This window comes from Phocoena sinus, chromosome 19, assembly GCF_008692025.1.
Source record: "Phocoena sinus isolate mPhoSin1 chromosome 19, mPhoSin1.pri, whole genome shotgun sequence".
Lineage (NCBI taxonomy): Eukaryota > Metazoa > Chordata > Mammalia > Artiodactyla > Phocoenidae > Phocoena > Phocoena sinus.
Window position 1 is genome coordinate 1,123,056 of NC_045781.1, and position 24,683 is coordinate 1,147,738.

Consider the following 24,683-nt stretch of genomic DNA (forward strand, 5'->3'; position numbering starts at 1 on the left):
GACAGCTGAGGACTTATAGCCAAGAAGTAGAGTGAAGGAGTCAGTGGATGGAAAATTACCAACAGAAAACAAGGTAACGGGTGTTCTTGCTAAACCGACTTAATAAGAATCTTGCTATTCAGATCAGATATCAAGGGTAGGAAATGGGTGTTTGATCAGATATCAATGAGGGAGTTATTCTTACTAAACTGGCTTTTCAGGTTTGATAAAACTGGGCTAAGCAGGCTTGTCCTCCAAACAATATAGGTTCATTTCTCATCTGGTTGTTTTTGTTCATTATGGACCAGCTGAGAGGAAATCAAGGTGGCAGTGTAGGAGGGCATGGAGCTCCTGTTCCCCCACGAACACATCAAAAATACATTTACTTTGGAACAATCCTCACTGAAAACTGGCAGAAGGACTCCTGTTCAACCAAGGCTGTAAGAAACATATACATGTAATTGGGCAGGAAGGGAAGAAAAGCAATGTGGTCAGGAGTTGTGGGACTCAGAAAGGAAGGGCGATCACTTGGGCAGTGAGCTCCCTGGGGAGTGAGTGGCTTGAAGTACAGACTAGGTGTTCCAGTCCTCGTGTCTATATTGTGGAGACAAGCCTTCTTGACGGGGTGGAGGACCACTGGGACAGACAGGCTGGAGGAGCCTGGACTTTGCTTGGGAGGAGTGAGCAAGCAAATGCCTGTCCCTGCGGCCAGGCAGAGAGAGGTCTGCATTAGCAGGTTTTTGCAGGTTTCTGGTGACCAGGATCTTAGCACACCCAAGTCAGAGTGGAGCAAATGCTCTGGCCTCACTAACTCCATGCCAGAGCACGGGACTGCATGTGTGGCCGCCAAGACCTGGGAAAAGAGTCGATATTTGGAAGCAGAGACAACCTGGTCCCAGTGCAGAGTCAGAGTGGGGCTTTGGTAGCCATTCTTGGCACTTACTCCCCAGGTATATCAGAAGCAGCCCAGTCTTCTGATGGCAGCTGGCTGGCCACAGCTCACCCACCCCACCATACGTGCACAGAAACCACAGGGGACTGCCTCCTCCCTATGGAGTGGTGCTGCAACACAGAGGGAGTGAGGGAGAGTGGAGATACTGATCAGCTGTGAGAGAGCAACAGGTCTTGTTTCCAATGCAGGGCAGCGATAGGCCTCTAGCAGCTGTTGAGTTCACCATGATCACCTCACCATGGCCCCCAGCCCAGTGAACCCTGTCCAAGCCAAGAAAATGCTCCAGCCCACTGCATGCCACAGTGCAGCACTGGATCTGGGGCAGCCACAACTGAGGAAAAGACCCTAGGTTGCATCTGAGCATAGCCACAGAGGCCTACACAGACAGCATACCAGACCGCTGTATGCATGAAAATCCCACTTGCTTCAACACTCCCTTCCTGTGGCTAAAGTCCCAGTGTGGGGAGAAGGAAGGACACACAATTAATGGGAACAGAGCCAGCCCCAGCCCGACCCTCATGGCTTCTGGTCCTGCAACTTGGGATCAGGTCTCACACCCGGAGCTGGCTGTAGTCCCTCAAATCTCCAGTCTCAGCCCTTACTGTGGTGATAGCTGCCATCACGCTCTGAGGAAAGACGTGACTGGCACCCACATCAAATCCAGCCCTCCCACCAAAAGCATTGGGTATATCCACTCTGCATAGTCATAGTCCCTCAGAAGGCCACCCCTTCAAGACCCCAAAGGGAAACTGTATCACCTAAGTTTATAGAGGTAGAGAAAGTTAAATAAAATGAAAATTGCCAATGAAATACTCTCAATTGGGAGAAAGAGAAAACCCCTTAAAGAATAAACAATGAAACAGAAATAACTGTTACAATGTAAATAATTCAAAACATTGGTAGTAAAAATATTAACCGAACTAGGAAAAATAATTGAGCTAAACACTGGATATTTTAACAGAGAACTAGAAAACAAAAGGAGACCCAATGAAAAATAAATACTTCAAGGGAGTTCTCTGGTGGCCTAGTGGTTAGTATTCTGGGCTTTCACTCTTGTGGCCTGGGATCAATCCCTGGTTGGGGAACTGAGATCCAACAAACTGCGTGGAGCGGCCAAAAAAAAAGTTCAATGGCTCAAATAAAAAGCACGCTAGCAGGAATGAACAGCAGAGGAAGAGAGAGAATGCATAAGTGGTCTGGAAGATAGAATAATGGAAATCACAGAATCAGGAAAGCAGGCAGAAAAACTATGTTTTTTAAATGAAAGGAATATACAAGATCTCTAGGATAACGTTGTGTCCCAATATTCGAATTATAGGGGTTCCAGAAGGAAAAGAGAGGGAGCATGGGAACAAAAATATTTTTCAAGACATTATGGGTGAAAATTTCCTTTACCTGAAGAAGGAAACTGGTATTAAGGTACAGGAAGTATTGATACACAGGATCCCAAACAAGATGAACCCAAACAGACCCACACCAAGACATATCATAAGAAAATGGCAAAAGTTGAAGATAGAGTTCTCAATGCATCAAGAGAAAAAGAAAGAGTCATAAACTAGGGAATCCCAATAATGCTATCAGCTGTTTTCTCTGCAGATGCTTTGCAGGCCAGAAGGGAATGGCAGGATATATTCAAAGTGCTGAAAGGGAGAAAGCTGCAACCTAGGATACTCTACCCAGCAAGATTATCATTTAGAAAAGAAGGAGAGATAAAGAACTTCCCAGATCAGCAAAACCCAAAAGAATTAATCAATACTAATCCTACCATAATAGAAATGTTGAAGAGTCTTCTCTAAATGGAAAATAAATAATAATCTTCAGGAAAGGGAAAATTCCACTAGGGAAGGCAAATATATAGTAAAGAATGAAAATCGTTTAAATAAGCTGGTAAGTAAATTTTTTAAAAATGTAGACACAACAGGATAAGCACAAAGATGTAAAATATGACATCAAAAACACAACTACAGTAATTATTATTAGTTTTTGGAGGGGGCCCTGTAACATGACTTGTGGGATCTCAGTTCCCTGAACAGGGATGGAACCCTGCCACGGCAATGAAAGCGCTGAATTCTAACCACAAGGCGAGCAGGGATCTCTCCAGAAATCAACTACAATAAGAAAAACGGGAAAAGAACAAATACGTGGAGTCTAAATAACATGCTACTAAACCAATGGGTCAGTGAAGAGATCAAATGGGAAAGCAGCAAATATCTTAAGACAAATGTAAACTGAAGCACAACACTCCAAAATTTATGGGATGAAGCAAAAGCAATTCTAGGAGGGAAGTCTATAGCAATGCAGGCCTCAAGGAACAAGAGACAACCCAAATAAATAGCCTAACCTACTATCTATGAGAATTAGAAAAAGAAGAACGACAAAGGTTCCCTTCCCCCTTAAGAAGACTGGAGCCCCTAAACTACTAACTATGAGAATTAGAAAAAGAAGAATAAACCTTCTGCGCTCCCTTAAAAAGATAGGAGTCCCTTTCCCGCCCTAGAAGTCATTTTCCAGTGCTTCCGCGGTGCAGCTTGGTTTTTTCCGGGCGATTCAGGTGCCGGGTGACATTCCCTGAGTCCTTGGCACTACATTACCCAGAAGAATTTGCGCTAAGGCAGCGACGTTCATCCAATGAAAATCCAGGAAGGGGGCATTTCCGGGAGGGCGAACCTCCGGGAGAAGAACTTCCGGCGTCCTCGTGGCGCCCATTTTGATCGTGGAGCTAGTCGGAAGGTCGGAGTGTGCGGTGATGGGAGCGAGGTGACGGGCCAAGAAGACGCAGGAGGAGGCTTTGTACACACTGCAAAGGGACGGCCTGAGTGTTGGGGACACCGCCGCCTGCGGGGTGCATCGGTACAAAGTCCGACAGGACCCCTCGACTGTCGCCACTCCTCTTCTCCCGGGAGCTCCGATGGCGGCGGCTGCGCTGACGGACCCGGCTCAGGTAAATGCTGCGGGCTCCGGGTTCTCCCCTGCCCGTTTCCCCACCCAAATACGAAACTCCTGAGTGAGAGGCGTCTGGTCCAGGACAGTGAGGCCTGCAGGGGTGGTGTCCCTATTTCTGACCACCGTTGTAATGTGGTCTGAGTGAGGCTTGGAGATACAACTGAAGCAGGAATATTCGGGAACCCGGAGTCCATCTTGTTTCTGCGAGGAACGCAGTTTGAGGCCAGGCTGCACCTGGAGTGGTAGATGAGTGGTTGTGTTTCTCTTCTTAGGGCCCTGGGAGCGGTGGAGAGTTTTGAATAAAGGAAGGGCACAATCTGAGCTAGGCTTTTAAAAATAATCCGAAGTGTTCAACGGAAAGCAGAATGTAGGGGAATGATGAGGACGTTGAGGCAGAGGGAAGTTGTGGCTTTTTTCAGGGTCACAACTGGTAAGTGGGAGCACTGAGGATGGAGGCACAGAGGAGAGGTTAGTAAGTCAGCCAGAGTTTACCTGGCTCTGATATTGGGCACAGGTCCAGGGAAAGTGTGAGCCCCTGAAGCACTGCTTACGTCACTTTCCTCCATCGCCTGCCTTTCCCCACAGATTCCATGGGCTGGAGAAGCACTTTGGGCAAGTGGCGGTTGTCCCAGTCCCTCACTTGTTCTCAACACCACGCACACATTCTGTGTATTTGAGGTGTCTTAGGGTTCTTCACCTGCCATTCTCCCAGCACTTTGGTTTGGGGACCCTGGAGAACCCCATGCTTGGTTTTCTGAGTGCAGGCCAGTTTTTGTGGAGGGGGTTCTAGTTTCCCACCACTGATGAAATGAGGTGTGGAAGGTTACCCCTGGAATCGGTACCAGTATGTGGCAGTGATTTTTTTTTTTTTTTTTTTTTTTTTTCTTTTTGCGGTACGCGGGCCTCTCACTGTTGTGGCCTCTCCCGTTGCGGAGCAACAGGCTCCGGACGCGCAGGCTCAGCGGCCATGGCTTATGGGCGCAGCCGCTCGGGGGCATGTGGGATCTTCCCGGACCGGGGCACGAACCCGTGTCCCCTGCATCGGCAGGCGGACTTTCAACCACTGCGCCACCAGGGAAGCCCGGCGGTGTTTTTTAATGTTATTTTTGGCCCCACCACACGGCATGCGGGATCCTTAGTTCTCCCACCAGGGATTGAACCTGTGCCCGCTGAAGTGGAAACTCGTAGCCTTAACCACTGGACCACGAGGGAAGTCCCTGTGGCAGTGTTTTGAGGTGAGGCTGAGCTTGTTTAGGTAAGTGCAGGTCTCCTTTTTTCTGATGGAAATAAACAGGGAAGAACTGGAGTTAGACTTGAAATGACTGCCTGTGTATTCTGGAGGCAATGGGAGTTTCAGATCAAAGGAGGGAGGTTCTCTTCCCCAGGTCTTGAGAGGCTCCATCTGGTTGGGCGGTAGGGGAAATGTGTGGGAAGATGGACTGTGGGTTTTCAGGAATGAGACTGTTCATGGTTATATTTGTCCCTGTTATACCAGGGCAGTGTGACCTTTGAGGATGTTGCCGTGTACTTCTCCTGCGAGGAATGGTGTCTTCTTGATGAGGTTCAGATACACCTGTACCTTGATGTCATGCTGGAGAACTTTGCCCTTGTCTGCATGCTGGGTAAGGCCCTCACACCCATCCCCATCCTCTGAGATAGGCTCTGCCTTTCTCCTTTTCCCCAAGGGTAGTTCTGTCCTTCTCACATCTGGACCATGGGCACTGCTTTCTTCTTAAAGTTATGTGCTGCTGTTACAATGGCTAGGCAGAGTTCATCCCTACTCCTTAGTGCCATGAAACTTGTAGCCCCAAAGTCTTGCAGGTGACCATTCAGGTTCATCAGTGTTGCAGTCCGCTTTAGAGATCCCTCCTTGCTTGCCCTCTCCTGGGCTAAGTGAGGGTACGGATCCATACTACCCAAAGTTTGCTCCATTTCTGCACCCGACAGTATTTATTTATTTATCTGTCTGTCTATCTATCTGTCTATTTATTTATGGCTACATTGGGTCTTCATTGCATGTGGGCTTTCTCTAGTTGAGCCGAGTGAGAGCTACTCTTCTTTGTGGTGCATGGGCTTCTCATTGCAGTGGCTTCTCGTTGCAGAGCATGGGTTCTAGGCCTGTGAGCTTCAGTATTTTTGGCGTGCAGGCTCTATAGCACAGGATCAGTAGTTGCGGTGCATGGGTTTAGTTGCTCCGCGGCATGTGGGATCTTCCCGGTGCAGGGATCGAACCCATGTCCCCTGCATTGACAGGCAGGTTCTTAACCACTGCACCACAGGGAAGTCCTTAAAATATTAAATAAGGAACTACAGTATGATCCAGCAATTCCACCTCTGTGTGTTTATCCAAAGGGTGTGAAATCATATCAAAAAGATATCTGGGGACTTCCCTGATGGCACAGTGGTTAAGAATCTACCTGCCAATGCAGGGGACACAGGTTCGAGCCCTGGTCTGGGAAGATCCCACATGCTGTGGAGCAACTAATCCCATGTGTCACAACTACTGAGCCTGCGCTCTAGAGCCCGTGCTCTGCAACAAGAGGAACCACTGCAATGAGAAGCCCATGCACCACAACAAAGAGTAGCCCCTGCTCGCCACAACTAGAGAAAGCCCACGTGCAGCAACAAAGACCCAAAGCAGCCAAAAATAAATAAATTTATTTAAAAAAAAACAACAAGATATCTGTACTCCCTGTTTATTGCAGCATTATTTACACTATCCGAGACATGCAAAGAACCTAAGTGTCCATTGATGGATGAATGGGTAACAAATGTGCTGTATGTGGAACACTATTCAATATTGTTCAACCATTAAAAAAGAAATCCTGCCATCTTTAATAACATGGATGGACCTTGAGGGCATTATGCTAAGTGAAATAAGTCTGACAGGGAAAGACAAATACAGTTGTTTGCCAGTTTCCAGAGAGGATTGATTCCAGGAGCCCCTGCATATACTGAAATCTGCAGATGATGAAGTTTCACAGTCAGCCCTGTGATTCTGAAGTTTTGCATTTGTGGATTCATTCAACTACTGATCACGTGGTGCTGTGTTTATTTAATTAAACTTAACCATGTGTAAGTGGACCCATGCAGTTCTAACCCATGTTGTTCAAGAGTCAGTCGTACTCCATAATTACACATACATGGGGAATCTTTTCCTTTTGGCTGCGACGAGTCTTAGTTGCGGCATGCAGGATCTTCATCAAGGCATGTGGGATCTTTCGTTGGGATGCTCAGGCTCTTCTTTGTGGCGCAAGCTTCTCTCTAGTTGTGGTGTGCAGGTTTTTCTCTTCTCTAGATGTGGTGCGCAGGCTCCAGGGTTTGTGGGCTCTATAGTTGTGGCACGCAGTCTCTAGTTGAGGTGCATGAGCTCAGTAGTTGTGGCGTGTGTGCTTAGTTTTCCCACAGAATGTCAGATCTTAGTTTCCCGACCAGGGAATCGAACCTGCATCCCCTGCATTGGAAGGTGCATTCTTTACCACTGGACAACTGGGGAAGTCCCTGGAATCTTTAAAGAAAAGCACACACACACACCCCAAACTCAGAGACAGCACAGAAATTAGTGGTTGCCGGAGTAGGGGATGGGTGAACAGGGTTAGATGAAATGCGTGAATGGTGTCAGAAGCTACAGACTTCTAGTTGTAACGTGAATAAGTCCTGGGGATGTAATGCATAGCTTAGTGATTATAGTTAATTATACTGTATGGTGTATTTCAAATTTGCTAAGAGAGTAAATCCTAAAAGTTCTCATCAGAGGAAAAAAATTGTATTGTGGTGTTAACTAAACTTATTGTAATCATTGCACAACATATACACATATCAAATTATGTTGTACAGCTTAAACAAATACAATGTTTCACATCAATTATATGTCAGTGAAACTTAAAATTCTACAGTGCTCTTCCTTTCTCTGAAACCCAAATTTCTGATCTTTATTATTTTCCACCTCTCTAAAGAACTTTTTTTAAACGAATTCCCATGATTTTTGTACATCTAAGAACATGTTTATTTCACCATCACTGTTGAAGAGTAATTTTATTGCATTCTGAATTCTAGGCTGACATTGGCCACCCCCCAACCCCACCCCTGCCAAGCTTTAAACGTTTCACTCCTTTCTCTTGTTTGCATGATTTCTGAAAATTCAGATGTTATTCTTTTTGTTGCTTCCCCATGACTAAAGTGTTTATTCCTCTGGTTTCTTTTGGGATTTTTTTTTTTTTTTTTCTGTATTTGAATGTGATATGCTTAGGTGTAGTTTTGTTGTTGTTTTTTAAAATAAATTTATTTATTTATTTACTTATGGCTGTGTTGGGTCTTCATTTCTGTGCGCAGGCTCTCTCTAGTTGCGGTGAGTGGAGGCTACTCTTCATTGTGGTGTGCGGGCTTCTCACTGTCATGGCTTCTCTTGTGGAGCGTGGGCTGTAGGTTCGCAGGCTTCAGTAGTTGTGGCATGTGGGCTCAGTAGTTGTGGCTTGTGGGCTCTGGAGTGCAGGCTCAGTAGTTGTGGCACACAGGCTTAGTTGCTCCACAGCATGTGGGATCTTCCTGGACCAGGGCTTGAACCTGTGTCCCCTGCATAGGCAGGTGGGTTCTTAATCACTGTGCCACCAGGGAAGCCCCAGCTTAGGTGTAGTTTTTTGGCATTAAACCTGCTTGATGTTCTCTGAGCTTCCTGGATCTGTGGGTTGGTGTCTGACATTAATTTGGTGGAAATTCTCCATGATTATTGCTTCAAATATTTTTTCTATTCCTTATTCTTTTTTTCTTTTGATGTTTCTATATATGTATGTTAAAGCATTTGCAGGTGTTATACAGTTTTTAAATATTCTTTTCTTTAGTCCTTTTTGTTTTTCAGTTTTAGAAGTTTCTACTACAAGAACCTCAAGCTGAGAGATTCTTTGCTGAGTTGTGTTCAGTCTTAATAAGCCCATCCTATTCATTCTTCATTCCTCTTCTCTTCTTTTTGATTTCTAGCATTTCCTTTTGGTTCTTTATTAGAATTTTCATCTCTGCTTTCATTGCCTTTCTTGGCTTGTATGCTGTCTGCTTTATCCATTAGCAGGCATTAATTAGCATATTAATCATAATTGTTTTACATTACCAATTTGATCATTCCAACAGCCCTGTGATATCCCTCCCTCCCTCCCTCCTTTCTTCCTCCCCTCCCTTCCCTTCCCTTCCCAGCATGCAAGATCTTAGTTCCATTACCAGGGATCGAACCAGTGCCCCCTACAGTGGAACTGTGGAGACTTAACCGCTGGATCCCTAGAGAAGTCCCTCCCTGTGATATCTGATTCTGGTTTTGAAGCTTCCTTTGCCTTTTCAAAATTTGTTTTTTGGCCTTTTAGTTGGCCCTGTAATTTTTTTCTTTGTAACTGGCATGATGTATTTCCTAAAAGGAACCATTGTAGATAGGCCTTTATTGATGTGTTGGTAAGATGTGGAGAGCGGAAGCATGCATGTTGCTGTTAGCATTCATATTATATTTAATTTTCAATCTTTTAATGAGCCTGTGTGTCTGGATCCTGAACTTCTCAACTTCTTCTCAATTTAATTTTCCCTCCCTTAGTTGGGACAGGATGGGTATTGGGGGCTGTAGTTGGGTATTTCCTCTTTCCCAGGTAAGTTAGGCTCTGATAAAATGACAGTAGGTTTGGCTCTGGTTAAGTAGTTTCTACTGAGGGCAGGCTTTGTTAAGAACAGAATGTTCTGACAATTTTGTTTTTCTAATCTTCATTTCTTTTTTCAGAAGGCTTTGTTTAGTTTGTTTTGTAGTTCCTCAAGTTGTAAAGGTATGTTGTTGATTGATGATATTTCTTTGTTTATATGTAAGCATTTATAGATGTAAATTTTCTCCTTAGTACTGCTTTTGTGGCATCCTATAAGTTTTAGTATGTTATATTATTGTTTTCTTTAGTCTCTTAAGTATTTTCTGGTTTCCTGTGTGAGTTTTTTTTCATGGACCTGTTGTTTCAAAGCATGTTGTTTAATTTCCAGAAATTTGTGGATATTTGTTTTCCATATGTGATTGATCTCTATCTTCAATCTGTTTCAGTTGGAGAGGACAGTTTGTATGATCTTTATCTAATTTAAACTATTGTTCTTGTCTATTGCTGAGAGCAGAGCATTGAAGTGTCCCCATACTATAGTGGAACTGTTTCTCTTTTCAGTTTTGTCAGGTTTTGCTTTATATCTTTTGTCTATTATGAGGTGTGTAAATATATATTTTTATTTTTTTATTTATGTTTGGCTGCGTTGGGTCTTTTTTTTGTGTTTTTTTTTTTTTTTGCAGTACGCGGGCCTCTCACTGTTGTCGCCTCTCCCATTGTGGAGCACAGGCTCCAGACATGCAGGCTCAGCGGCCATGGCTCATGGGCCCAGCTGCTCCACAGCATGTGGAATATTCCCGGACCAGGGCATGAACCCATGTCCCCTGCATCGGCAGGTGGACTCTGAACCACTGCGCCACCAGGGAAACCCTTTTTAAAAATTTATTTATTTTATGTATTTATTTTTGGCTGCGTTGGGTCTTCATTGTGGCATGCAGGCTTTTCATTGTAGTGGCTTATCATTGCAGAGCACAGGCTCTAGACATGTGGGCTTGAGTAGTTATGGCACGTGGGCTCAGTAGTTGTGATACATGGGCTTAGTTGCTCCATGGCATGTGGGATCTTCCCAGACAAGGGATTGAACCTATGTCCCCTACATTGGCAGGCAGATTCCCAACCACTGCACCACCAGGGAAGTCCCTAGACTTCTTTATCGTTTGATATGAATAATAGCCACCTCTGTGTTATTTTGGTTACTATTTGCATGAAATATCTTTTTCTAACCTTTCATTTTCAATTTAATTGACTTTTGTCAACAGCATACAGTGGATCATTTAAAAAAATCTGTCAGTCTGTCTTTTGCTTTGAGTGTTTAATCCATTTACATTTAGAGCAATTACTGATAAGAGGTATTTTTGTCATTTTGCTCTTTGTTTTCTGTATGCTTTAGAGCTTGTTGTTCCTTAATTTTTGTTATTTTCTCTTTTTGTATTTAGTTAAATTTGTTTAGTGATATTTTAATTGTTCATTTCCTTTGTGTACATTATATGATTATTTTTAGTTACCATGGGGATTACATTTTATATCCTAAACCTACCAGCATACTAATTTTAATTTACACCAGCTTACCATCAATAACATTACAAAAACATTTCTGCTTCTGTAGTGCTCTGTCCCCACTATTTTCTAGTATTGATTTTACAAAGTTACATACTTGTATGTGGTGTGTTTAAGCTGAGACTACAGTTTCTTTAAATGCATTATTCTCTGCAATCAGGTAGAAAACGAAAAAGTGCTGTTATAAACTTACAATCACAGTAGCTTTTATAATTTTCTACGGATTTACCTTTATCAGAGACCATCATTTCTTCAAATAACTTTGAATTACCGTTTAGTGTTTTTTTTTCATTTCCACCTGAAAGAATCCATTTAGCATTTGCTGCAAGACAAGTCTAGTGTTAAAGAACTTCTTTAGCTTTTGTTTACATTGGAATATGTTAATTTTCCTTAGTTTTTGAAGGATGTCTCCCTGATGTAGGGTTATTGGTTGACACGTTATTTTCTTCAACAATTTAAATATGTCAGCCCACTGCTTTCTGGCCAGATTTCTGATTAGAAATGTGCTGATAACCTTCTTGGGGATCCCTTGTCTGGAATGAGTCACTTCTCTCGCTGATTTCAAGATTCTTTGTCTCTGCATTTCAACAGTTTTATTATAATGTGCTGCAGTATGGCTCTCTCAGTCTATTCTGCTTGGAGTTTATTTAGATTTTGGGATGTTCCTATTCATATCAATCCATAAGTGTGCTATGTTTTTCTGTTCTGAATCCCTCTAGTGTTTTTTTTTTTTCACTTCAGCAATTGTACTTTTCAGTTCCCAAATTTCCTTTTTTGCAATACTTATACTTTCTTTCTCTTTATTGTTATTCCTACTTTGTTCAGGCAACACTTTTTTTCTGTACACCTGTTTCTTTTTAGCGATTGTACTTTGCAGTTCCCAAATTTCCATTTTTACAATACTTATACTTTCTGTCTCTTTACTGTTATTCCTACTTTGTTCAGGCAACACTTTTTTTTCTGTAGACCTGTTTTTTTTCTTTTTAGTTATTTGAACATCCTTTAGTCAGTTTTTAAGTCTTTCTTCTTAGTTCGCCATCTATTTTTTGTGTACCTGTTTATAAGTTACAGTTGCGGTTGATTTGTTATTTTCCTTTGCATCATACGTTCCTGTTTCTTTGTATGTCTTGTGAGTTTTTTTCATTGAAAATTGAGCATTTGTATCTTATAATATTGTAATGCTGGAGATCCTGTTCACTTTAACAAGGGTTTGCTGGTATGGGCTTCTCTTTGTTTTTGATGTTTTCAGGTGACTCTTTCCTGGATATCAACATGAGCTGTAAACTTAAGGGGTTTTCACTGTGCCTTTCTTGGGGGTGCACTATGACTTTTGCAATTCTTCTATATAAGTGGCTGATTGAATGTCTTAGTCCTTAAATATCTCACTCTCCAAAAGTGAAAAACCAGGAAAATGAAGAGCGGGAAAAGAGACACTGGCCCTTAAAATCAGGTGGGGAGACGGATTCATAACACCTTGTACTCCATCCACTGTTGTTCAGGTTGGGACTGGATTCCTAACACCTATTACTCCATCCAGTGTTTTTCAGGTAGGGAGATGGATTCCTAACCCATCCCCTGTTTTACAGGTGGGGAGAAAAACACCTAACATTTTGTTTCCATTTTGTTTCCAAGCATTTTGTACTCCATCCACTGTACATCCTTCCCTCTGGCTCCACTGACGTTTCTGTTTGTAGTATTTAAATATCGTTCCTTTGTTGTGTGCTTAGTTCCCCTGGGTTCGTATTTGCCACTCACCCATCCTGACATTCCATTAGGCCTTGTGTCATATGTGTCCCATGTAGTTGTTCAACTGGGGATGGAGAGTCCTTGGGGCTTCATGGGATGGACATGACTCTGTTCTCAGCAAAAAGAGCTCACAGGTAGTCTGGCCAAGATGAATGGCAGCTGGCAGAGGGCTTGATATCAGATCTGTGTTTTAAGTCATATCAGGGACATATCTTGTGTGATTAGTGTTTTAGCCCCATTGCCAGTGGCTCCAAATCACTTCTTTTGTCTTTTCTCCATTCTTGGTACTCTGCCAACTTCTCATTTCTATGACTACTTATTTTTATTCTGACTGCAGCCTGGGATTTATTCCCTACCACCTCTCTAAGCCATTTCTCTCATGTAGTCTTCACCTTGTTTTCTCTATAGTACTTTATGACATTGTGCAGGTATCTTTGAATGGCATTAGACAGGTATACTTTAATGTTCCATGAATACCAGCTACTGTTTCAGTAAGATTTTCTGGTGCATGGGCATATACTTGTGCACAGTATCACAGATCAGCAGCAGATGTCCTAGTGAAAGCCGTTGACAGAGGAGTGAACTGTAGAACATGCCTTTCACCCTGGGGCCACATCCAGTCCTTGTGTCCTGTGCTTGGTGAGGCCGCGTCAATTCTGTGACCTTAAGTCCCAATAATGCAGAACAGCTGCATCCTCAATTTGACCCCAACTCCATTTACTGAACACAGTCCCATGGATTGGTTCTTTCATGTGTCAGACATACAGTTGTGATGGTGTCACCCCCATCCAACGTCAACATGAATTTCACCATCACGTCTTTGTTTTCAGGTTCTTGGCGTGGAGTCGATGAAGAGACACCTTCTGAAGAGAACATATGTGTGGAGGGAGTATCACAGATTAGGACCCCCAGGGCAGGTTCATCTCCTGAGAAGGCCCAGCCCTGTAAGATGTGCGTCCCAGTCTTGAGAGACATTTTGCACTTGGCTGAAGAGCAGGGAACAAATAGGGGCCAGAAAGCATACACATGTGGGGCATGTGGGAAACAGTTCTATTTCACTGCAAACCTTCAACAGCACCGGAAGCAGCACATTAGAGAGAAACCCTTCCGATGTGATGTGAGGAGACTTGCATTTCTGAAGAGCTTCACAGTCTATGCATCAGGGAATCTCTCTGTGTACAGTGAAATTGGGAAGAAATTAGCAACCAACATGGGACTTCAGCAACAGGCCACTAATATCAGGAAGGAACAAAACAACAGTCATGAGTGTGAAGCTGTTTTTCACAGTGGAACAATTCATCGGAGCTGGGGAGAAGGCAGGAAATCCTCCAGCCACACAGATATGTATGAGAGAGTCATCACTAGTGATGCGTTTTGTGAGTGCAGCAAATGTGGGAAAGCCTGCACCCAAAGTTGTAATCTTATGCAGCACCAGAGAGTTCACACTGGAGAAAAGCCTTATGAGTGCAGCGAATGTGGAAAATCCTTTAGCCGAAGCCACCACCTCAGTGTGCATAGGAAGATCCACACCGGAGAGAAGCCTTATGCATGCAAGAAATGTGCTAAATCTTTTCTCCAAAGGTCCAGCTTCATTCAACATCTGAGAGTTCACACAGGAGAAAAGCATTATGAATGCAGTGAATGTGGAAAATCTTTTAGCAAAAAGTCCAATTTCCTTCAACATAAGAGAGTTCATACTGGAGAGAGGCCTTATGAGTGCAGTGAATGTGGGAAATCCTTTATCCATAGATGTCAACTTTTTATACACCAGAGAGTTCACACAGGAGAAAGGCCTTATGAGTGCAGTGAATGTGGGAAATCCTTTATTCATAGATGTCAACTTCTTATACACCAGAGAGTTCACACAGGAGAAAGGCCTTATGAGTGCAGTGAATGTGGGAAATCTTTTACAGTTAGGTCTGTCCTGCAAAATCATCAGAGAATTCATACTGGAGAAAGGCCTTATGAGTGCAGCCAATGTGAGAAATCCTTTATCCATAGATGTCAACTTCTTATACACCAGAGAGTTCACACAGGAGAAAGACCTTATGAGTGCAGTGAATGTGGGAAATCTTTTACAGCTAGGTCTGCCCTCCAAAATCATCAGAGAATTCATACTGGAGAGAGGCCTTATGAGTGCAGCCAATGTGGAAAATCCTTTATCCATAGATGTCAACTTCTTATACACCAGAGAGTTCACACAGGAGAAAGGCCTTATGAGTGCAGCCAATGTGGGAAATCTTTTACAGCTAGGTCTGGCCTCCAAAATCATCAGAGAATTCATACTGGAGAAAGACCTTATGAATGCAGCCAATGTGGGAAATCCTTTATTCATAGATGTCAACTTCTTATACACCAGAGAGTTCACACTGGAGAAAGGCCTTATGAGTGCAATGAATGCGGGAAATCTTTTACAGCTAGGTCTGCACTCCAAAATCATCAGAGAGTTCACACAGGAGAAAGGCCTTATGAGTGCAGTGAATGTGGAAAATCCTTTATTCATAGATGTCACCTTCTTATACACCAGAGAGTTCACACAGGAGAAAGGCCTTATGAGTGCAGTGAATGTGGGAAGTCCTTTATTCATAGATGTCAACTTCTTATACACCAGAGAGTTCACACAGGAGAAAGGCCTTACGAGTGTAATCAATGTGGGAAATCTTTTACAGCTAGGTCTGGCCTCCAAAATCATCAGAGAATTCATACTGGAGAAAGGCCTTATGAGTGTAGCCAATGTGGGAAATCCTTTATCCATAGATGTCAACTTCTTATACACCAGAGAGTTCACACAGGAGAAAGGCCTTATGTGTGCAGTGAATGTGGGAAATCTTTTATTCATAGATGTCAACTTCTTATACACCAGAGAGTTCACACAGGAGAAAGGCCTTATGTGTGCAGTGAATGTGGGAAGTCCTTTATTCATAGATGTCAACTTCTTATACACCAGAGAGTTCACACAGGAGAAAGGCCTTATGAGTGCAGCCAATGTGGGAAATCGTTTACTGCTAGGTCTGGCCTCCGAAATCATCAGAGAGTTCATACTGGAGAAAGACCTTATGAGTGCAGTGAATGTGGGAAATTGTTTATTGTTATTTCTGGCCTTATTAAACATCAGAGAGTTCACACAGGAGAAAGGCCTTATGAGTGTAATGAATGTGGGAAATCTTTCACTGCGAGAGCTGGCCTCCAAAATCATCAGAGAATTCACACGGGAGAAAGGCCTTATGAGTGTAAGGAATGTGGGAAATCTTTTACTGCGAGATCTGGCCTCCAAAATCATCAGAGAGTTCACACAGGAGAAAGGCCTTATGAGTGTATGGAATGTAGGAAATCTTTTACTTCTAGATCTGGCCTCCGAAATCATCAGAGTGTTCATACTGGAGAAAGGCCTTATGAGTGCAGTGAATGTGGGAAATCTTTTAGCCAAAGACAAATCCTCAGTACCCATAGGAAAATCCATACTGGAGAAAGGCCTCATGAGTGCAAAGAATGTGGTAAATCTTTTATCCAAAAGTGCAGCTTAATTCATCATCAGAGAGTTCACCGTGGAGAAAATGCCCTATGAATGCAGCCGATACGGACGCCACTGGGGTTTGGAGGAGTTTGACATGGTAACAGAATGGGAGGAACAGGTGCAGTCATCATGCAACAGATGGACCATTTCTAGAGTGGAAACAGGGTGAGAGAAGGGGTGTCATCTGCTTGTGAACTCCCAGCAATGGACAGGGATTTAGGATACAGTGCTAGGTTGACTGGTTCAGGCCATGAGGAGTCTGGTCACAGCACTCCTCTTTCACTCCCTACCCTGCTTTGGGGACTCAAAGAACACTTTGTCCATTCGGACACCCTCTTGTCACCCCCACACAGACACAAAGAGGCCTGCTTAGGACACCCCCTCCTCCCCGCATGTGACTTCACAGGACTGTCGTTTCACTGGGAACAAATATTGATGGCTTTCCTATGAATGATCCGACTTATGTACCCGATAATGATCTGGTCCTGCTAACTCCATGCCACAGGTTTTCAGTGGACGTGGGGCAGCCAAATTCGAGGAACAGACTCTACCTTGGGATGTGGATGTGACCCAGTCCCAGGACAGAGAAGACTAATCAATATAGAATACCACATTAACAGAAGGAAGGTTGAAAAATAACATGATCATCTCAGTAGACAGAGAAGAAGCATTTGACAAAATTCATCCATTCATGATGAAAACCCATACAGGTGGGTATAGAGGGAACATAGCTCAATAAAGGCCATTTATGACAAACCCACAGCAAACATCATACTGGTGGAAAGCTGAAAGGCCTTTTCCTAAATTCAGGAAGAAGAGAAGGATGCCCACTCCCAAAACTTCTATCTCACATAGTATTGGAAGTTCTAGCCCCAGCATTCAGACAAGCAAAAGCATCCAAATTGGAAGGTAAGAGGTAAAACAGTATTTTCAGATAACATGATACTTTATATAGAAAACCCTAGTGTCCACCTCAAAACTTTTAGAACTAAAGAATTCAGTAAAGCTATAGGATATAGTACAAATATACAGACGTCTGTTGCATTTCTATACACTAATAATGAACTATCAGATAAAGTAAAAAAATTAAATTGCTTCAGATTGCATCAGAAAGAATAAAATACCTAGTAGCAAATTAACTGAGGGCTTGAAAGACATATATTCAAAAAACTATAAAACACTGATGAAGATTGAAGATAAAGAAATGGAAAGATATCCTGTGCTCTTGCATTGGAAGAATTAAGATTGTTACAATGACAATACTACGCAAAGCAATCGTGAAATGGACAGAAGACATAATGGAGTTAGAAAAACTATCCGAAGTGATGCAAATGAAGAACACACGTGTATTGTCATGTGTGTTCAGTGTCTCAAGAAATATAGCAGCAATCTTGTGAGTAAGGCATATTCTAGTAAATGGGATATATTCATGTCCAAGACATAAAAATGAGTCAGTCCTTACGGAAGCAATATTGTAGTTGATGGAAACTGCACCTAGGTAATTAGATTTCATGGAATATTAGAATGAGATGTTCCTATGAAAAGGGAGAAAAAGAGCAAGTTACAGTTGAGGAAAAACGGGGGCTTGGGATGGGTTGAAAGTAGAGTATCCAGAGTAGGACTTTAGTGAAGGTGGACAGTTGTGGAAATACTGTGTTAAGGACAGCTTGCTTTCCTCTTTTCCAATTGTTATATGTTCACTTTCTTTACTGTATTAGAGAGGACCTCTGGCATATTAGGGAATACCAGTGTAAGGCAGTGAACTGCCATCCTACTGATCTCAAGCATCCTATTTATGTCCTTTATATCTAGTCTTTTCAGTCCAGAACCATATAAAGTTGCACAAATTACATTTATTTCTCATCTCTCTTTAATGTCCATTCTGACACAATCTCTCTGATTTCCTTCAAGTTGTTTTCCCTTGGTATCTTTTATACAATACATGACAATTTGTAAATTTCCCTCACTTGGTATACAGTAAGATATCCTTATAAATAGATTCAGATTATGTGGTTTATTGTTTTTATTGTTGCTGTTTTGCTCCCATCCAAGATAATACAAAAGTGCTGCCTTGTCCTTTTCAGTGTACCATATCAGGAAACAAGATGTCTGTTTTCCCAGTATTGGCAGTGTTTCCTTTGATCACTTCTTTATGGTGATATCCTTTGGATTTTGTTCCTACTACTCTGGGAGGCTGAGGAAGGGGTGTAGCAAGACACTGTGGTCATCTGCTTGTTTCTAAATCTCTCTGGCTTCTGTGTGGAGAGTGAACTTAGGAGGGAAGAACTGCTGTAGGAGAGAGGACAGAATCTTTTGTGTAGTTGGGAGCCCTTTGATGATGGACCGGCCCAGGATGGTGGCATTGGAGATGGTGAGGACAGGATGACCTGGGACACATTAGGAGGCAGAGTTGGCAGGACGTGTGCATAATTGAGATGATGGGGTGAGTCCCAGAGAATGATTTTTTTTCCCTTCAGTCCTCAAGAGCGAGCCATTGCATTTGTGGGCCTGAGAGGCTTACCTTGTTTTCTTAGATTTCTGAATCAGCTGTCAGCTATGTTCAGTAACTGCAGCCAAAGTTTCCAATACCTGGGACACAAAATAGGCAGGACTGCTCCCTGACAGTTATTTGGGTAGATGAGTTTTGTGTGGCCTTGCTTTCCTTGGGCCTGCCAGGGTTAGATGAGGCTGGATAGGAAGACTTGTGTGGTGGTGGTGTGTACGTGTTGTATCTGTAGCTGTGTGTGTTTGAGCCTGCCAGGGAACATTAGTTATTCTTTGAATAGAAATCCAAAACTTGCCCTCGAACTTCACTTGATGAAAATTAAGTCCCTTGCTAAGGAAGTTTAGGGTCATCCAAAAGTACTGACAGCTACTTTGAATATTTATTTCAAGCCATTTAATGTAATTGTTGATATATTTGGGTTGAAATATATCTTTTTATTTTGTGGATTTCTTACCCTGCCCTTTGTTCTTTATCTTGGCCTTTAAAAATTTTTTAACCCTCTATTTATTAGTTATTTGTAATTCAATTTTCTTTACTTCTAGCTTTGAAAATATATACCTTTATTCTATTTATTGTTTAAGCCCCAAATCACTTATTTAACACATTAGAGCACAGAGTTATAAATACATTTTTTTCTTCATTCTGCATATTATAAGGGGTTTAAAACATTAATTTTTCCCATAGGAATATATGTTTTTCAAGGTATGCATAGGGATTCTGTCATTCTGAATCTGTAAAGAAGTATTACTTATGCTTTACACAATTAGTGACATGTATGTCAGTCAACACATGCATTTCTCTCTTCAGTTATTCCTTTTGTCATCACTGATCTTTCAACTGGAATTACAATCCATTGTTCATTGTCCTTGAATAGAACTTTTTTTTGGAATAGAACATTTAATGTTCATTTTTCCAGGTTAATTGTGCATTAATTTTCTCATTTCAAATCGTTTTGTTTCATCCATTCTTGAAGGACATATTTGCTATATATAGAAATCTTGGTTGGCAATTTTCTCTTCAGTGGTGGGGGGAGGTCATATTGACCTTTCTACTTCTGTGGTTTTCTTAATCTTCTTGAGCTACAGAAGATATTCTGTATGCTAAGGTGTGCTATTTTGATATACTTTACTCTGAACCTATCAAGATCAAAAGGAAGTAGGGAATGACTCCTCTTCCCCGCCCCACCTCCTTAGTAGTACAGCAGGCCCCCCTATGGGTTTATTCTTACAGGAAATGCAGAAACACAACCAGTTCCCTTGTAAGGGGTTCTAATCTTCTGCGCTCTAGTCCAAGTGATTTTCATCTGTCCCATTCTGTAATTGTTGATATTTGGTCTCCAGCAGTTATTTACCTTTATGGATTTCACCACTTCTGGGGGTTGCTTTTCCAGACACCCTGAATTGGGAAGACGCTGGGGGTTCTGGGGTTACTGAGTTCATGCCAGTTTTTGCTGGGGTTTCTCAGAAGGACTCAGGCCCAGGAGTGCAGGGTGGAGGGTCCTATGGGCACCCCACAAGGGCTGGTTCGCTTGTGTCTCTTCCTGCTCCCGTGTACCAGAGGGAACATTTTGAGGCCTTTTCCTCTGCGGGCCCATGTGCACCAAGTCCAGGGGCACCACGTGTGATCTGAGGTGACCTATCAGAGGAGTCAGTGATAAATGAAGAGAGCTAGGTGGTCTCCAGGGTGGGAGATAGGGGAACCAGACTCCCAGATGAGGGCAGGGTGACCTGGGGACACGGGGAAAACCTGGAGATGGTGACACCGCACAAAGGTGGGCTATACGAAGTTTCCCTGGGCTAGGACTCCTCCCTGGTCCCATAGGCTGTGTCCCCCATGCTCCCTCAGGGTTGGCCCAAGACACAAAATCCAGAATGTTTGCCCAAATGCTGAGTCCTTTTTCATTGCTGTGGCCTTGCTCCCTCACAGATGTGCACCGCTGCGTGGCGGTGACCAATCCCCCTTTTCCTGGCTGAATCCTACTTCAGGGCCCAGAGGCCACGTGTGCTTTGATGAGGAAGAAATAAAAGATTTGTGGCCCCTGGGCCCACACTTGAGGGTCTTGGTCCACTCCAGGACGCCCCTGCCCTAAGAGGTCCTGATGTGGGGTTTCAGCCTCGGAGCCATCACTTCCACACTCCCACCTGGACAGCCTTAAGATAGTCTCCCAGGACAGGAAGCATCCTTGACACTGGCCTCAAGACACCCGCCCCCACCACCACCAATCCCCACTCAGTCAGCCACAGGAACTGATCTTTTTCCTGAGGCTGAGGAGGTAGAAATGCGGCCTGACCAGCAGAGATGGACCCCTGGGCATCTGCATACAGTTTCTGTGCCTTGAAGGAGGGACCCTGCAGGGAATGAGGGGCCTTTGGTCAGAGCCAGACTCTGGTGTATACAGACCAGAGACAAGAATGCAGGCCCTGGAGGAAGGGGGCCGTTTTTAAGTAGACAATTGGTCTTCCTAAAGAGCTGTCAGGTGCAAGATGTATTGCTAAATGAGTGACAGACATCAGTGTTTTAATGGATATTGGATCTAAGTCATCCAAAGCAAGGTCCTGGAGAGACACCCCATCTTGGTAGGCAGGCAGCGAGCAGGATGTTTCAGCAATTTTAGCTTCTGGAAAAGGAGGTTACCAGCTTTAGCGGGAATTGACATCGTGCTGGCTCATTGTTATCAAGGAAAGCAGCAGAGGAGCATGCTCCTTACATCCCCTCTGATAACACTATCAAAGTGGAGAGTTTCTGATCTAAAGATTAATCACTAGCTGAGGCCTGGGCAGGTACCCAGGTGTTTGCTGATTAGGCTTTATGTTTAAGATGGAAGGTCAGCCATGTGAGTAGGGTGCAGGTGAATCAGACTGCTGGACCAAGGGATGTACAGAGCAAGAGGACAGCCATGGTGGGTGGCCTGATCCATCTCTTGCTGAGCTGTGCACAGTCATTGACTATGCAGACAGGAGAGCCATTTCTGACGTGACCAGAACAAGCGCTCTCCCTCTTGTCCAGCTGCTTCAGGGCTGCCCAATATCTCCTTTTCCATATTCCTGGTCAGGGTCCTGTCTTACTTTTCTCTTGTCCCTTGCCGAAGTTTACAAGATGACTAACGCTTCAGACCGCATGCGTTTCAAGAATAATAGGATAATGTTTATTTTCTTCCTGTTACCAGTGGATGTCAACTTGGGTTGGCTTCGTGGAGTTTGAGATAACATCCAAACACTTCAGCAATCAGTAGCATTATAGAGCCTTAAATGCTCAACACTCACCGGAAAGTTTCCCCACCCCCGTAAGAAGAATGGAGCCCCCTACCCTCCACACCGCACCCCACCCCCGCCCTAGAAGTCGTTTCCCAGCGCTCCTCGGGGGCTTCTTGGCTGTTTTCAAAGTGATTCAGGTGTGGGGCACCGTGCTTCCTTGAGGCCTTTGCACTACATTACCCAGAATAACTTGTGTTAAGGCAGCAAGGTTGATCCAATGAAAATCCAGAAAGGGTGCATTTCCGGGAGGGCGAACCTCCGGGAGAGGGCCGTCTTCGTGGCGGACATTTTGATTACTGTGGAGTCTGAGGAGCTCGTCAGAAAGTCGAGGTGTGTGGTGTTGGGGGTCAGTTGACGGGGCAAGAAGGCATAGAAGGAGGTCTTGTGCGCACTGTACAGGGGCGGGTCTCGGGGCCGGGGAGACCGCGGTCTGCGTGCAGTATCCACGCCGAGCCCGACCTGGTCACTGGGCTGTGGGCCCCTCCTCTTGGGGACTCGGTGGCGGCGGCCGTGCTGAGGGACCCGGCTAAGGTAAACGCTGCGTGCTTCGGGTTCTCCCCTGCCCGTTTCCCCACCCAAATACGAACGGCCGGCGTCGGCGTGAGAGGCGCCTGTTTACGTCTGGTTCAAGACAGTGAGGCCTTCAGGTGTCGTGTCCCTGTTTCTGACCACCAGTGTAATGTGATCTGGGTGAGCCTTGTAGACGCAACTAAAGGAGGAGCATTCGGAACTTGGAGTCCATCCTGTTTCTGGGAGGAACAAAGTTTGAGACCAGGGTGCACCTGGAGTGGTAGATGAGAGTTGTATCTTTCTCTTTGGGCCCATGGAGCGGTGGAGAGTTGGTTTTTTATAAATGAATGAGTGAATTAATTCGTTTACTCATTCATTTATTTATTTATTCATTGATTGATTGCTGCGTTGGGTCTTCGTTGCTGCGCGGAGGCCTTCTCTAGTTGCGGCGAGCCGCGGCTACTCTTCCTTGCGGTGCGTGGGCTTCTCATTGCGGTGGCTTCTGTTGTTGAGGAGCCACGGGCTCTAGGCACGTCGGCTTCAGTAGTTGTGGCTCGCGGGCTCTAGAGCACAGGCTCAGTGGTTGTGGCGCACGGGTTTCGTTGCTCCGCGACATGTGGGATCTTCCCGGACCAGAGATTGAAGTGTGTCCCCTGCATTGGCAGGCGGATTCTCAACCACTGCACCACGAGGGAAGTCCCTGTGGAAAGTTTTGAGCATGGGAAGGACATGATTTGAGTTAAGGTTTTAAAAATACTCCAAAGCCTGCTCAATGGAAGAACATAATGTAGGGGGGGTGATGAGGACAGTGAGGCAGAAGGAAGTTGTGGCTTTTCCAAGGTCCCAACTGGTAAGCGGTATCACTGTGGACTGAGGCACAGAGTAGAGGTTTGCTAGTCAGCCTGAGGTTATCTCGTTCTGGTACCGCCAGGGGGCCAGGGAAGGCCTGTGCCCCTGGAGCACCGCCCTGGTCACTTTTCCTCCATCGCCTGCCTTTTCCCACAGATTTCCAAGGGCCAGAGAAGCACCTTCGTTAAATAGAGGTTGTCGCAGTCCCTCACATGTTGTGACCCCACGCACACATTCTCTGTATTTGAGAAGGGTCTTGGGGTTCTTCACTAGTCATTTTCCCAGCCCTTTGGTTTGGGAACCCTGGAGATCCCCATGTTCAGGGTCCTGAGTGGAGGCCGGTTTCTATGGAGGGGGTCCCATTCTCCACCTCAAATGGAAGGAGTTGTGTAAGGTTACTCCTGGATTCGATACCAGTTGTGGAAGTGCGTCAAGGTGAGGCTGAGTTGGTTTAGGTAAGTGCAGGTCTCCTTTTTTTTTTCTAGTGGAAATAACACAGAAGAGCAGGATTTCTGCTTTAAATGTCTGCCTGTATATTTTGGAGGCAATGGGAGCTTCAGATTAGAGGAGGGAGGTTTTCTACCCCAGGTCTCAAATGGCTCCATCTTTTTGGGCAGTAGGGGAAATGTGTGAGAAGATGGATTGTGGGTTTTCAGGAGTGAGACTGTTCATGGTTTTATTTGTCCCTGTTTACCAGGGCAGTGTGACCTTTGAGAATGTGGCCGTGTACTTCTCCTGGGAGGAATGATCTCTTCTTAACGAGTTTCAGATACACCTGTACCTTGATGTCATGCTGGAGAACTTTGCACTTGTCAGCATGCTGGGCAAGGCTCTCACACCCACCTCCATCCTCTGACCTAGGCTCTGCTTTTCTTTTCTTACCTAAGGACAGCTCTGTTTCTCACATCTGGACCCTGGGCATACCTTGTTAAATTCCTTGGTTATGTGCTGTGGTTACTACAGCTAGGTTAGTGCCTCCCTACTCCTTAGTGCCTGGACACTGCCCCAAAGTCTTGCAGGTGATGCTTCAGGGTCAGTAGTGTTGCAGTCAGCCTGGTAGCTCTCTCCTTGCTTGCCTTCTCTGACCAGGCGAATGTCAAAATCCATGGTACCGAAGTTTTGCTTCATTCCTGAACCTGACATTTATTTGTGTCTGACTGTACAACTGTCACTGACTCGGTCACTACTGAAACAGACCATGAACCTTTTTCCAAGTTTCCAATTTCTCTGCATTCACACCAGCATGTGTTATTTTGTTTTTTTC

General features: G+C 44.2%; 1 protein-coding gene across 1 annotated transcript; it reads left to right on the forward strand.

Moving 5' to 3' along the window:
• Window positions 1–3,640: 3,640 nt before the first annotated feature.
• On the forward strand, window positions 3,641–18,308 carry LOC116743516 (zinc finger protein 211-like). The gene is made up of 3 exons (XM_032612035.1): window positions 3,641–3,872; window positions 5,370–5,496; window positions 13,617–18,308. Exons 1-3 carry the CDS (start codon window positions 3,840–3,842, stop codon window positions 16,349–16,351), a joined length of 2,895 nt encoding a protein of 964 aa, XP_032467926.1. The 5' UTR covers window positions 3,641–3,839; the 3' UTR covers window positions 16,352–18,308.
• Window positions 18,309–24,683: the final 6,375 nt, after the last annotated feature.

Excerpts from the sequence above, each read along its gene's own strand:
- LOC116743516 (XM_032612035.1), top strand. The coding sequence starts at position 3,840 with ATGGCGGCGGCTGCGCTGACGGACCCGGCTCAG. Across the intron at positions 3,873-5,369 it reads CGCTGACGGACCCGGCTCAG|GGCAGTGTGACCTTTGAGGA; the intron begins GTAAATGCTGCG and ends CTGTTATACCAG. Across the intron at positions 5,497-13,616 it reads TGCCCTTGTCTGCATGCTGG|GTTCTTGGCGTGGAGTCGAT; the intron begins GTAAGGCCCTCA and ends CTTTGTTTTCAG.